At 47.8% G+C, this 14,934-nt stretch overlaps 1 protein-coding gene across 3 annotated transcripts in view; it reads right to left on the bottom strand.

Annotated features, from left to right (window-relative positions):
• The window catches only part of med13a (mediator complex subunit 13a), a 75,864-nt gene that overhangs the window by 1,966 nt on the left and 58,964 nt on the right, over nt 1–14,934 (bottom strand). Inside the window, exons 15-29 of one of the 3 annotated variants that reach the window (XM_071527765.1) lie at nt 14,417–14,622; nt 13,802–13,998; nt 10,182–11,092; nt 9,451–9,618; nt 8,696–8,919; nt 8,066–8,255; nt 7,276–7,723; nt 6,367–6,598; nt 5,398–5,589; nt 4,335–4,558; nt 3,696–3,838; nt 3,390–3,548; nt 1,995–2,135; nt 1,189–1,346; nt 803–967 (exon numbers count right to left, since the gene is read on the bottom strand). In XM_071527765.1, the coding sequence (XP_071383866.1) occupies nt 803–967; nt 1,189–1,346; nt 1,995–2,135; nt 3,390–3,548; nt 3,696–3,838; nt 4,335–4,558; nt 5,398–5,589; nt 6,367–6,598; nt 7,276–7,723; nt 8,066–8,255; nt 8,696–8,919; nt 9,451–9,618; nt 10,182–11,092; nt 13,802–13,998; nt 14,417–14,622 (3,758 nt within the window). Of the gene's footprint in view, nt 1–802; nt 968–1,188; nt 1,347–1,946; nt 2,136–3,389; nt 3,549–3,695; nt 3,839–4,334; nt 4,559–5,397; nt 5,590–6,366; nt 6,599–7,275; nt 7,724–8,065; nt 8,256–8,695; nt 8,920–9,450; nt 9,619–10,181; nt 11,093–13,801; nt 13,999–14,416; nt 14,629–14,934 lie in introns of all 3 variants that reach the window. The other 2 variants (XM_071527748.1, XM_071527757.1) reach the window with 2 other exon arrangements.

Raw genomic sequence — 14,934 nt, 5'->3', positions numbered from 1 at the left:
TTTTTTGCATTTGCCATTCGGTTACAGACACACACCCACACATCGGATAAGCTAAACACACACACTTGCTAAGGTAGCATCATAGAAGCAAGAAAAACCATACACAGATTTGCAGTCCATTTATTAAGATGTACTTTACACACAGACATATTGTGTGTATGTCTAGTTCTCTTTTTGTTGTTGATGAGCTTCTGCAACGGTCAATATTTTTTTGAACAACTTTTTCATCAACCACTTTTTGCTACTCTACATTTATACGTGGGTAAAAGAAGAATCCAGTGTAAGTTGAAGTCATTGATGGATAATGCATATGACAGAAATATAACATCAGAGTTATCACATTGAATTGATAACTAGCCAGCTCCTCTCCATCCATTCAACACGCTATTGTATCTTTTTTTTACCATTTTATTTATTATGTAAAAATTGCATTCCAGCTTCCAGTAAGACTAGCCAATGGCTTATATCTTAACGGCTGCATTTTTGGGATGGCGATGGCAAAATCGGGATGGCGTGAAATCGCAATTTGGTTTACTAAAGTTTGCACTATGTTGTCTTGTGCAGTTTTGTATCGTCTTGGTTTTACTCTGAATGTGCCCTGACCTACCACTGCATTGTTTCACTGTTGTCTTGTTATTGTCTTGCTTTTACTGTCATGACCAGAAGAAAAAAGTTGGAGTGACAAATTAAATTGAATTGTCAGATATACAACATGACAGGCAACTGAAACAACAGAAAGCCGTCATAAAGGTGACAGGATCAGAGGCCTATCCCATATCCAGCAGCGGGAGCAGAGCGGTACCTTGAGGAAGAGTGGACACTGGTTCTGAGCTTGTGGGCAGGCTGACCAGAACCAGTCGGGTAGCGGGCCGGCTTTGGCTGTGGAGACAAAGTAGCCAAGGGCCAGAGGCTGCTGCAGGAGGTTAGGAACCTCTTCATGAGACTCCATGCGGTCCGTACTCTGGCCCTGCAACCAGGGAGAGAAGAAGATCAGCGTTAGAGCAACATGTCATACAACATTACGTATATCAAGTGATAGACACATACAACAACTCAAGAAGACAGTTTCCATTTGTGAGCTTGACCTAAATGCCCTTAATATACACTCTTAGTAACTGGTTGGGTTGATGCCATCTACACATGGTGAGTATTAAATGATGTGTGCATGTACAGTATGTGTTCTCTCACCTTGCTGCCATCACCCCCATGGTGGTAATGGGAGCCGGGGGAGTGTACTGGTGAGGTGGTGGGTGAGATGTTGATGATGTCTGGGTCCACCAACTCGTTCTCCTGGTCCAGCAGGTCAAAGATCCCGATAGCATCAGACCCATCTGGAGAGAACAGGAGTTTAAGAAGTATGCAACTGGTTAGATATTTTGTTTAATTAGACTTACTTTGTAGCTTCCAGTGTCATCTAAAATGCATCTAAAGTGCTCTCTACAAACATGTTTCCCTCTCCAATTGATGCTACTGTTGTGAAAATAATGGTTTTACTCTTGTGCAAGATAACTTATTCAGTAAAAATTTCGGGAATTACAATTTGAAGGGGCTTTTCCCTTCAATGCCATTATGAGGCCAATTTTGCCATTTGCTATTTGGTATATGGAATTTGAGTGACCATGCTTGACATTTCTGAAACCAAATGTATTTGCACTAAGAAAATAAAGTGAAGATGCGTGAGCGTGCTGTTGATGCACTTAGAACGTAAAGATGTTAAGTACAACTTAATACTACAATACCGACTCTAAATGGACCGGAAAAGTAAACAGGAAGGGTTGGAAGGCAAACACTGGAGAAGAGGGGGGAAGAAAAACCTCAATATTTCCCTTAACATAGACGAGTTTGTTTAAGGCCTAGCAGCTAGGACGAGCCACAGTGAATTAAAAGACAAGAGAATTCCAGGCAATGGGTGAAAGATAGAGGCCCGAGGAGGGAGTGTGACTGACCGGTGGTGGCGTTGAGAATGTCAATGTTGGTGTCGATGTTGGTGTAATTGGAGCTGGCCACTTGGACGAAGGCGGAGGTGGGGAAGACCAGGATGTGGGTGCAGGAGGTGTCCTGGGGCGTGCTCAGCTGGGACGTCTGCATGTTCAAGGTGGTGCTGCGGCCAAACACCGAGCCGGTCGACACCGAGTCTGACGGGACGCAGAGAGACAGGTCAATAATCAGAAAAGCTAAAGCACTCGGGATCCTTTTTGTAATCCCTCATTTTATTATGGGTACCACATTCTAACTGATTCCTGACGGAGCAAAGTCTCCATGTTTGCGCCATGGACATCAAATAACTCTCAAAGAAATACCTTAACATACTTATTTTTCTTCATGCAGATGCTTTGTCCTCTCTAAATAATCTAAATAATATATACTGTAGTTGATGCCATGTTCTATAGCCCTTGTGATCTGTTTAGTTCCTCCTCCCCACAGCTTTTGACGCCATAACTTCTAATCTACTGTGTATCAGAAGGGAATTTAGAGCGAACAAAAGCATGAAGGACCAAATGGAGGCACGAAGAAGATAATTGGGGCTATTTTTTGCAACACCATCAGTCAGTTCTCTCACATTAAAATGAGTCAAACAAAATGTCACTGCAATGTATTAACGAGCAGATCCTACTTGTCACATCTTAAACTGAAGCAGTATGTTAGGGCTTCACGATTGTGGTTAAAACGATAATCCTTTTAACTACAGCAGGTATTCAAAGTGAAATTAAATGTTTCAAACCTCCGGAAGCTAAAAATCAAGATACACAACTAATTGTGCAGCCCTACGCTATGTTGAAACGTTTTCCCTCACAAGCACATGAAGTAAATAAACTCATTTTAAATATCATGGCAGCCCTTTAAGAACCCTCGGCACTAATCCTGGGTTCAAATTCTATGTAGTGGTAAAGTAAAACCTCAGAGTCGCAGTTCAGCATGTTTCTACATCTGTGGCTAACGCTGCCATGCTAATCTCCTTCAACCTGAGGAGATTGTTATGAAGGAGACGACTTCAGTCCGGTACCTCTCAACACAATCCCGGTATGATGCACTGACAACCCCCCCCCCCCCCCCCGTTTCCCAAAATAAACCCATTGATCTGGCTCTCCATCACCCTGCACTGAGATCAATGGGCATCTGAGAGGCAGTGCTTTATGAGCGAGAGGTACATGATCCTCGCTGCCATCAATCTGCTCCGGACAAGGAGGGGACATGCATTGTGATATGCTGCTGCCATCCATCATGCAACACACACACAAACACACACACACACACACACACACACACACAGAGACATGAAGACACATCCGGGCTGCCTTTCCTAGTGGAGTAGCATGACTCAGATGAGGAGCGCAGGTTAAAACAGATTTTAACAGCGTATTTATGATCTCCTTCGCACACACGCATACCTGGCATGATGACAAAGGATCCCTGGGGCTCCATGGCCACCAGGCACACGCTGAGGATGCTGGGAGTGTCCGAGGCGGAGATGCCACACATGCGACACATCTCCTTCAGACGGCGACTCAGAGACTGGAGGTTTCTCCTGCTCAGCAGAATACTCCAGTCTGGAACGGAAGGAGGCAAGAGGAAAGGAGGGAAAAAGGGGGCTGAGTGAGCGACAGAGGCCGCATTGGTGTGAAAAATCTTGCAATGTACTGTAACGTGTGTATTTTTTTAATGAAAAAGGCTTTTAGCATGACCGTCGCCCTCACCTTTTAACTCCCCGTGCCCTATCCTGCCCAGTCGGCCAATCACCACCCTCCAGGGGAGCGATGTCATCTGCACCAGCCCCAAGCACCAATCCCACAGCTTCTGCAGGCCGAGCCGCCGAGCCGAGCCCTTTTTCCTCCGCGCCCTGTGGAATATGCATGGACACACACATCAAAACCACTGTTCAGGTGGCACTCACAACAAATATTCTAAAGAAATGAAAGGTGGAGAATGAAGTGTACATATGGTATAATTGGCTGATCTCTTTTATCAATACGTGCCACTGCCTTACGGTACGAGTATCAGTATGTTAGTATTTTATCCCACAGCTACTTCTTGTCATGACAGTCTTCCAGCTGTCTAATAATGCTAATAATAAAATCCATGAAGTGCTTTAACGATCAAATAAAAGCAAGCACGATACTCCTAATTAAAACAACAAAAAAGAAGGCACCACAAGATAAAAAAGGTAAGAACAGAGGGTGCAAATAGTATAGTAATGTAATAGTAAAAATAATAGGCACATCTATAAAAAAAAATAGGAGTGGTTTAAAAGGTGATAGTGATTCTGCTTGCCTAAGCTCCTCAGGCAGGTTGTTGGAAGCCTGATGACAAAGATGGGATGGATGAGGGCCAATTACCTGTTAGGCACGTCGATGCTGATGATGCAGGTCTCCAGGAGTTCCCCGTACAGGTCGGTGCAGGTAGCCAGGAGCCAGCGCTGGTCGTGGGACAGGCAGTAGCCCACAAACAGCACGTTGTACTTCTGGGGAGCCTCGCCAAACGTCTCCCCCAGCTCTGTCTGCTCGTCCTTCACCGGCGCCAGGATGAATGGCGGCGTATACAGGCGCAGGCACTCCGGCCTCTGCGGACAGGGAGAGGTGAAGATGTTGGGATAAAGGATTTAGGATAAATGTTCAGCGCTTCTGTACAAATGGATGGAAATTGGACGTGCGCCAGATATGGAAATTTCACGCACGCTTGATTGGCTACCGGTCCCGCGCCGGCACAGGAAATCATCCCCAATTTCCGCTGAGTTCACATTTAAGCTAGGTACACTTATCTCTGTGTGCCAAAATGTCCCTTCTGTCGCTCTCATTGTCCCACCCAAATCCCAGTTACTCCCATTTGTCCCAGCAAAGCGGCTGAAGGCCTGCCACTGTTTTGGAGGGAAAGGTAGCACTGGCCGGGAAGGAGGGAGTCAATTGAATTGGGTCCTGGTCTGGAGCGCCCCTCTGTCTAAACCTGGAGCCGAGATCCCATTAGGGAGGTCTCAGGGAGCTAGCCAAGCAGATAATGGAAAGAAAACTCCGGAGAAGCAGAGGGTTACAAGTTCCCTTGGTGCTGTTCCAGCAGACAAAAAAAAAAAAGCTATGAGGATGGTTAGCACTAAAAGCTCTATATCTCGCCGCCTTCTCTTTTCTTCTCTCTGGCAGACTGAACACAGCCGGGGCAAAAGGCTAGGTCAGGCCGGGTCACGTCTGGCTGCAGGACTGAACACAGCCGAAATGCAGCTGCTGGGGACGCCCTGTCAGCCTCTGTTTACTTGCCTATCGATCAGAGGACGGCGCTAGCATGCTAACGCTAACACTTGAAGAGGTCAACTCCTACTGACCGGCTAATGAGTTGAACGGAGGACGCAATAGATTAGGGTCAAAACAATTAGAGCCGTACTGCTACAACTCGGCTAGACGGCGCGTTTACCTCTGGGCTCTTCAGCGCCGTGTCGATGGCCAAGCCGGGGCCAAAGCCCGTCAGCGACTTGACGTTGGTGGAGGCGGGCAGTGGCCGTCGGCACTGGGCGAAGACAGAGAAGGCTAGAGACTTGAGGTGCTGGGCGTAGATGTGGCGGTCCTCGCCTCGGACCGGCTGCAGCAGGTACTGGCAGGGGATGATCTGAGGTAAACGCACATAACGACTTGTTAGACGGGGGGCAACTTGAGTGCAACACACACTCCCAACAGAACGTCTACAATATGCATGAACAGTAAATTATTCTCATTAATGGCGTTTTCCAAGTGTGCTTTCAAGGGGAATTTGGAAGTCAACTACAAGGAACAGAAGTGGCATCAAGCAGGGAGAGCTTAATGAATGGTTTTTAATGATTGTAATGATGGATTTCAAGTTGCGCAAGTAACCACGATTTTTAATGATAATAACAATGTTGAATTTTACTTTGTATAGCAAACAATAATGGACATTAAAGAATGGCAAAGATGACTTTGAATTTTAAGTTGCCTAGACAATGTGCTGTTATTAATCATGAATTATTCTGGACAAAAATTTACTGCTTTTGATGATGATGACAGTAATGTTGACAATGATGCCAGTAAGAATAATTTATCTACTACTGGGGGATGATCAAAAGATTCTTAACACTGAATACACAACTAGTGCTGCATTTCTACTGTCCTGTTAACTCTATTTGTCTGTTATTTTATTGTCTCAGCCTAGTCTGTTATTTACTCCATTTGCTGTATGCTTGTGGCATTTATCTATGCTATTTTATTTTATTTCAATATCTATTATAACTGCTTTATCTCATTGTCCTTCTGTTGTATTGATCTATTTCAGCTGCACAGTCTTATTTCTCTTGTTCGTGAAGCACTTTGTGACTCTGTTTTGAAAAGTGCTATATAAATAAAGGCTATTATCATAAAGGTTATTATCTACCTGTACAGAGATGGAGTTGCGGATGTGTGGGGGCAGGAACTGAAGCATCTCTAGGTAGCAGCGCAGCAGACCCAGCGTCCACACGCTGGAGGTGGCGGGCACCGGGCCCTGGCCCCCCTCGGCCTCCTCGTAGCTGAAGGGGTCCACGATGTAAACCACGATGGCTGGGGGGTACATGATGGCGTGGGACTCCCCATCCGTGGGCACGCCCACCTTCTCCCGCTCCAACGTGCTGGGGTGGAGAGAGAGAGGGGGGAAATGCATTTGGTCAGTGCAACAAGAGCATCCAGTATTATAAAGACAGATAGTTACAATCCTCACTTCTGATTGGCACGTTCAAAGAAAATGCAAAATACCCAACATAAGCACAGCTGTGACTGCATAACAGTTAATTTAAACATTACCAAGCCAACTGAAAATCACCGCTCATACGGGTTCTTAAGTGTCGCTTAGCAACCACTTTGCTTAGCGACTGTTCAAGGACTATATTGCTTGGAAGATAAACATTCAACTATAAGATATTTTTAGATAAAAAAATAAAAGGTTTAATTAACATTTGCATTCATTCTACCATTGTTTCATAGAAGTAATAGGCCACCCAATGCAGGACTTTACAGTGATTTTAGAATATCTGAGACATTTTTTCAAGATTACTTTCTGTCATTTTTGCATTTATTATACAGAGTAGAGACTCAGGAAAGATTGGGAGAAAAAGGTGGATGACATGCGACAAAGGTCCCAGGCCAGAATACCGTTTACATGGTATGCGCCTTCAACCTATGAGCAGGAAGCCCCCAAGAGACCACTATAAAATCCGTGTAAAACATAGCTTCATGTGGCTTACTGCGTAGGTACAATACCGACATAACACATAATCCGTGTTTTTGTGAGCTGATGTGTCTGCCGTACCTCTCTGGAGGCTCGACGGGCCCCTGGGCCTGGCTGCTGGAGTTGTCCCCTGAGGTGCCGGTGTTCTGGGTACCAGCCTGCTGTCCCAGCTGTCCGCTCTGGGGGCCACCTCCCTGGCCCTGGCCCTGGCCCTGCCCGCCCATGCTCCCGAAGGAGGGGAACGAGCTGGGCTTGGCAGACGGCATCCCGCTGCCCGGCTGGCCCGACGGTGCCACCAGGCTGTTGGCGCTGTTGGTTGAACCGGAGGTGTTCCCAGGCGCGCCGCCACCGCCGCCGCCGCTGCCGCTGTTGGGGAGGGCGGAGCCTCCGGTGCTCACTGAGCCCTGTTGGCCCGTCGATCCGGAGGAGGAGCTGGACAGTTGCGTGGCTGATGATTGGCTGGACGAGGGTGGGGGGCTGGGCTGCGTGAGAAGGGAACTGTCCAATGGCTGTGATGCGAGGTATGGAGCTACAGGGAGAAAGAGAAACAGACCATTTGTCTTATTAATATCAATAGCAAGCCTACTAGGAGCGAATTAAAAGATACTGCCAGTTTATTCCATTTCAACTCAGCCGCCCTCTATACTGATCACTCTCCTATCACACTTTACAGCTCCTCTCTCTTTCAAGCAGTCAAGGTTCTCTAGTTTGCCTTTATATAAAAACTAAACCAAGTGGTGTCAAAGGCGGTGAATTGCTGCGGTGAAGAGCTGACTGAGCCAAGCACTGAGCAACAAAAGCACGTCGGACCCGGTGGAATCGGACCGAGGCCGAAAACACACCAGCCCAGCAGTTTGTCGGCAACACGTACCGAGGTCGTGGCGGCACACTTGTGCATAGAGTTTGAGCTTGGTGAAGGCGTCGCTGTTGCCGCTGGCAGCCTTGAGGAACCAGTCGCTCACCGGCTGGTCCGCTAGCTTCTTGGCTGCAGTGCCGCCCACGAGCACTATGCCGTCAGGGTGGCCTTTGGAAATGGGCCGGTGCTGGCCCAGCCGACATGACTATAGGAAAAACACAGAAAAAGGCGAATGAGGCAGAGAATGAGACATCAGCCCAGGAATGAGTGAGTCAATGAACAAGTACAGGGCAGTCAGTGCATGTTAAGATGGTTGGAGACTAGAAGCTTGAGTCTATTCGCAGCTGCAAACACTTTTATTCATTCATTTGATCGAGAACAAAATATAATGCTGCTATTCAGGTACAGTGTGTGGGAGTCTTCTAAAATAAAAGCATTCAAAGCAGCATCTATTTCCAATGGGATCTCGATTTAAATCTCTTTCAATAAAAATTTTTACGTCATTCACATAATTTGTGAATTTGTTGACTTTCAGGCAACCGGCCACACCACGGACAAACCATAGGTGGACATAGGTAAAACAGTGGAACATTTTACAACCTAGAGTGTTTGCACTATGTGATGGCGCCCTCCTCCAGTCCCTACCTCGTAGACGGCGGTGAGGTCGCGGAAGAAGCTCTTGGCGCCGCTGAGCAGGGCCTCGTTGTCGGGACAAACCACCAGGTAGCCGACGTCCCGCTGGGAGCCGAAGGGATCCAGCAGCAGCTTCTCCCAGTAGGGCAGGCCGAATGGAGACAGCACCACAAAGTCGTACTCGTAACCCACCAGGAAGGTGGGGATGGGCAGGGGCTCCGGGGACTCGTCTGTGCCTGTGGGAGCGAGGGGGGGGAAGGAGGGAGGGAAGAGGGAACAAGATGAGAGAGAGAGAGAGAGAGAGAAGGGAAGAAATGAGGGGAAACCGAGTGTGCAGGAGAAGGCACAAAGAGAGAGAGAGAGAAGTGAGTAAGTGGCGTAACAAGAAAAGTGTCAGCCCCCCACCCCCCTCCCCCTGTTGGCGCATCAGATTGCGAAGCCACCAAGCACCCTGGCAACTTCTCCCAACAGAGCTGACATCTGGACCACAGCAGAGGGTCTACACTGCCTATTGATCCGACAACATCCACAGAGTTTTTCTACCCCAAGACACACACACACCAAATGTCATTGTCACCCTCAAAGTGGATGACGAATTCAACTTGAATTTTCATGCCCCGACAAAATCCCCAAAAATTCCAAGGATTCAGTGTTTCCACCTAGAAGTTTATTCTTGCCAGAAAAAGGTCTCTGAAACAGCAACACTGTGGCAGCAAAAAGTCAATCAGCAAATTGTGTCAAGCGGACAAAACGAAAAGTCCGCTTACCGTAGGAACCCCGTCCAGCCATCTTGTGGAACTGCTGCCAGGTGAGGGGTCCCTGAACGCCCCACGACCGCACCGTCCTCTTCTTCTGGATGGCGTCCTGGAGTACAGGCTGGAGGGACATCAGCACCCGCAGCACATCCTGGGAGCACAGCGTGCTCACGTCCACCGCTGGAGAACAGATAAGGAGTGGCACAGTTACAGACAGATCACAACACGAGAAACCGATGCTGCGACTACGCAAGCAGTCCTGAGGAGAGGAATCAGTGAGCAGACTATGCTGCAAAAAGTGTCTCAACAAGTTATTTAGTCTTATATATAGAAAACTTTTTTTTTTTTGTTAAAACAAATAAAAAACCCTGCAAACGGGGTGAGATAATATCATTTGTTTCCAACTTGAGTTGTTCCAAGAATTTTCTCAAACAAGCCAAAAAAGACAGATCACTCCACTCCACAAGAAAATGAAAGATAGAAATTCTTGAAACATCTAGGCCTTGGAATCCTGAAACTTATCATGGTTTTACTCTTTGAAGTTAATGCATTTATCTGGTGAAATAATGACTAGTTGTAGATTTCTTCCAATAATTAATTCAAGTTTAAAGTAAAATAGCCTAAAAAGTGAAAACAAAAATCATCAATTGGTGACAAAGTTTGCAATTCTTTGCATCTATGTCAGAATCACTTGTTTCTGGGTGTGGGAAACAAAACGTCTGAAAACATGCAGTATTTCTCACGGTTTTGTTTGGCCCAGTGATGCAGGCAGGTGCTCTTGACCAGCGCCTCGTCCACTTTGCCGCCCGACATGTTGTCCATGAACTGCCTGCCGTGCTCCAGAGCCATGTAGCAGTCGCTGTGGTAGTCCCTCTCCTCTACCCTCACGCAGGGTGGCGCCGGGGCCCCGCCTGGCCCCCGGGTCAGGACGTCCTGCTCCAGGTTGGAGATGGGCGAAAAAGGGTTGGTGCACTGGTCCTGCAGGAGGAGTATCAGCTCGTCCGGGACGCGCTCCCCTCTTCTATCCAGCGAGGGGAGCCGCAGCTCCTCAAAGCGTTTTTCCGCCTCGCGGCTGATGTCCGAGCCGCGGCCGATGATGTCCAGCTCGTCCTCCAGGAAGAGGCCGGAGCCGTTGCCGTAGCGCCGGTTGACCACGGCGCTGAAGCCGCAGCTGCAGGGGTCCTGGGCCTCGCCGACGGGGTCGCTCAGGTACACGCCCACGTCGGCCCCCTTGATGTTCATGTTGCACACGCAGATGCAGCAGCTGTCGAAGTTGCAGTCCTTGAAGAGGTTCATGACCGACTCGGAGAGGATGAGGGTGACGTAGAGGCTGTGGGCCTCGGGGATGGAGGGCACCGTCGCCGGCTCCACCGAGTTGAGCGGCCGGCAGGTGGAGGGGGTGGACGCGGGCGAGTACAGGTCCGAGTTCTCGTACTTGAGCGAGCCCTGGACGCTGGACGGGCCCCGGGGGGTGCGCGGGGTGCGCGGCGTACGCGGGGTGGGGGCGGAGAAGCGTGGGGTGGCGGGTGAAGGCAGGATACCCGCGCCGCTGTTACTTGGCGGGGCGCTGTTGGACATGAAGGGCGTGTGGGTCTGGGGGGTGTAACTCTGGCTGTAGTCCTGGTCCATGGTGCTGCCCACACTGGGGATGTTACTGGGGAAAGAAAGAAGGAAATGAGTGAGAAAAACCTATATAAGAACCTGAAAAAGTATGTACATGTGACAATGACAATTCAACAGCACACTTTGAGGGTCTCTGTGCTTCCTGTGATCCACAGCAAAATGAGGAATAGACTAATTTCACTACTACTCAATTCATAGAAATTATCCCAATTAGAGAATGTATTATCTCCCGATCTCTCAATTATCTCCCAATTTACAGTATAGATAGACAACAAAAATGTTCTCAGATAGGAGACAAAATATTATGAACTGGGGGTCCATGGCCTGATGTATGTCTATTTGGGGGTCTGTGACATGAAAACAACTGAGAACCCCAGTACTAGTACACAGAAATTGCTTAACTTCACAGGTCCCAGGTTTGAAGTAAACGGCAGCGCTCGGTACATAGCTTCAAATGTAAACAACGCATTTTCATTATCCAACTGTCTCGCTGTGTTTATGTAGATAGGTCAAGTAATACGGCAGTAGGCCACAACAACACTCACTACAAAAGGAATGCAGAGTGGGCTTAGACTGCACACATGTTTACACATGAGAGAACAAGCACGGGGGAGAGAGAGAGAATGAGAAACAGGGGTAGAAAAAGAGAGAGGGAGCGAGAAAGACACTCAACAAACATTTCAACAAGCGTCCCTCTGAGGTAAAGTCTATTTTTGGGCAGGCAAGCAACTGTGAGGAGAGAGAGAGAGAGTAAGAGTGAGAGAGCAAGGGAAAGAGAAGTGGGGCGAGGGGAGCACATCGTGTCCCTAGCTGTATGTGGGGAACAACTCCTGGCAGAATCCCATCAGAAGGAAGTCCCAGCACCCCTCTCTCTCCTGCAGCCAGGGCAGGTTCATATTGGGAAAACAGGATTATAAGGTTTTGACCCATGACTCTTCAGACTTTGTGGCCAGACTCAGCATCGTGTTGGCACCCCTCTCTCCCTCCACAGCCCACATTAACCAGGCGTCGAGTTACCGCTTAATCACACACATGCGGCTGTGACAACCATACCATGTACTTGTAACGATGCATTCAGAATCTGACACAACCTTTGTCATCTCCTCTGCATTTCCTCCATTGCATACCATCTAATAAAGCAGAAATGTCATGAAAATAATCTTCAGTCCGCCATCAGGCAGAAATATATAGCCACATAGGTGCGATTAGCCCTGCTATAGCAAGAAAAAGATTTCCCTTTATGTGCGTCTGCATTAAACAGTCAGTTGACATTTCCAACCGAGCCCTGAACCTGGAGGATAAGTGGCATATGGACGGTTCACCTTTGAGTTATAAGTTGTATGTAAGCTATATGTTGCCCACAAGCCAAAACACATCTCCAATCACAACCATACTTCAGGAAATGCTCATACTCCAGACCATTTAATCAGTTTATAGTTGCAATGTCAGTTATGTTGTTTGTCCAAAAAAAGAGGTTTGTACTGCATTTTATGTGCTTAGTCTAACACAGCCACAAATACCAGGTTTAGTTCAGATGAGGCAAAAATTGAAAAGGCCTCCTGAGCAATCCATCCTGGTAGAAGGTAATGGTCAGAATGGCAAAATTGTACATCGTGATGAGCAAAACCTATAAAGTTTGGTGACTCTAGGCTGTATGGTGAGAGACAGTTCTGCTCTTTCAAAGCAAATAACTTTAATCGTCTATTACAGCGATCCCTATGAGGCCAAGTTGAGATCTTTATGCTTGAAGTGTGTCCTGGATGCTCTATAAGCCTGCCAAATTTCATGTCCCTAGGTCAAACAGGTCTCACAGGAATAATAAGTATACATCAATACAAATGCAATACCTGTCTATAGCCGTGACAAAAATCAGCACAAAACGATAAAAATACAACAGGTTTCTGGGGTTTAGGACGCCTAATAAAACCAATTTGGAATAAATAACCTTCTTCTAAACCTGATGATACGGAATCTGTATGTTATGCGTACTTTAGGAGAGTTATAGCCAGACAGATAAACTGGTGACTCCAAGCTGCTATGAGCGGCGAGGTGGCATGGAGCCGCCGTGGGGCCCATCTCACCACTCCAGTGATAATCCTCATCTTCAACCAAGAAGGCATTTTACACTCATTTCCCTGCTCTGCCTGAGGCAGCCATGCATGAGAAATGAAGCAGCCTGCTAAGGGGGGGCCTGGGGATAGACCGGACTCTGTGTGTGTGTGTGTGTGTGTAGAGAGAGAGAGAGAGAGACCAGAGAGTGTGAGTATATGCATCCTCACACACAAATTGCATACCAGCCAGTGCAGCCTTGGCGTGTCTTCTGTAAGTCTAAATTAGAGTGCTGCCTCAGTAACCCTCTGCACACATCGGCATGGTGAATTGCGAAGAATCTTTGGAACAGGTTGAAAAATCTCCATTGGTTCCACTGGCTTCAGAAAGAGACAGGCACAGCCCTCCTGGATAGGAATGAGCTGTCCAGAACTAAGGCGTGTGGTAGGGTGTAGGGAGGCTTGGTTCAGACGCCAGTGCACACTAGAATCATTGGAGGGAGGGCCCTATTAGGTATTGCAGTTAAGCTTTACTGACGGAATGGCTTCAATGTTGCGTGCTAGTTGTAGCATTACCACCATATTGAGGACTTCTTCGGAGATGGGAGCTGCCGTTATCACAAGTGGGATTTTTAACAGGTTTCTCTTTTTGGACAAGCACCCCAGTCAGTAAAAGCCAATAAAAGCGTTACCTGTCCTTGTTGAGGAAGCTCATGACAGGCACGGGGTTGAGCATCTCCCTGCCCATGGTCCAGCTTGGTCGGTAGATGCACTCCTCTGGTAACTTGATAGGTGGCAGACACTGACTGGGCAACGTCTTCAGAGGGGCAAACATGGAGCAGCCTACGAACGCCTGGCACAGCTCCGGCTTGTACACAAACGAGTAGTCCTGAAGGAAAGAGAGAGAAAAGAGGCGTGGCAAAAATCATTAGGTGATACTTTATTGATCCTTGTAGAGAAAATCTTTTGGCTTGCCCTCCTCTAGGGAGGTCAGAGGTCAGGCTCGGCTACAGAACAGTATCCCTGGAGCTGGTAGGGATTCAGTGTCTTGCTCAAGGACAGTTGAGCAAGGTAGATACTTGTTAACACAGGGACTGAACATGGATTTTTTGTTTGAAGGACAGTCTCTCTGACCACTAGGCCACCCTGCTGCCTCAAAATGAGCAGGAGGAGGAAAATATATCCACCAACCAGCTACTTTTACTTACGACATCTAGTAGTTCTGACAGTAAATACGATCTATCGGTTCAGTCATTTGTATTGGACAGCAGGATAACACCAGACAGACTTATTGACTCCAGCCCCACCTTGATCTCAGAGGGCTTGGGGCTACAGAAGCTCTCCTCCACCTCGATCTTGAAGTGGCCTCCCAGGGACGAGGTGCCGTCCAGCGTGGTCATGCCTTGGTTGGCCTCCATGCTGCCGTACTCCTTGCTGCACATGTTCATGGGGGAATAGCCCATGATGTGCTGCTCCAGGGAGGGAGGCGTGGGGAACATCTGGTGCAGGTCTGCTGAACCTGGTGGGGGGAGAGGAGAGGAACGAGGGCCTATCAGAGAAAGACAGATTCCCATCGCAGAGAATCTGCAGAGCAATGAATGTAGATCGGTAATCCATAGACGGTATGTCAAAAAAGGACTCCAACACAATTGAAGCCCTTGTTACACAGCTAACCCTGGTAAATATGCCGGTATGGAGGAGAGATAAATTTCATCACGATCAATTCCCGGCGATGCACTTTCATTGCCTTCAACAAAGCATTTCATCGGAACACAAAGCATCTCTTGTGACAATAATCTTCTGGTCTGTGGATGGTTTTACAAGA

Source organism: Centroberyx affinis, unplaced genomic scaffold (assembly GCF_046629955.1).
Source record: "Centroberyx affinis isolate AG114_WGS23_722 - 3 ecotype Tasmania unplaced genomic scaffold, CSIRO-AGI_Caff_v1 ptg000116l_1, whole genome shotgun sequence".
Classification (NCBI taxonomy): Eukaryota; Metazoa; Chordata; class Actinopteri; order Beryciformes; family Berycidae; genus Centroberyx; species Centroberyx affinis.
This window is presented reverse-complemented; position numbering and strand designations above follow the sequence as displayed.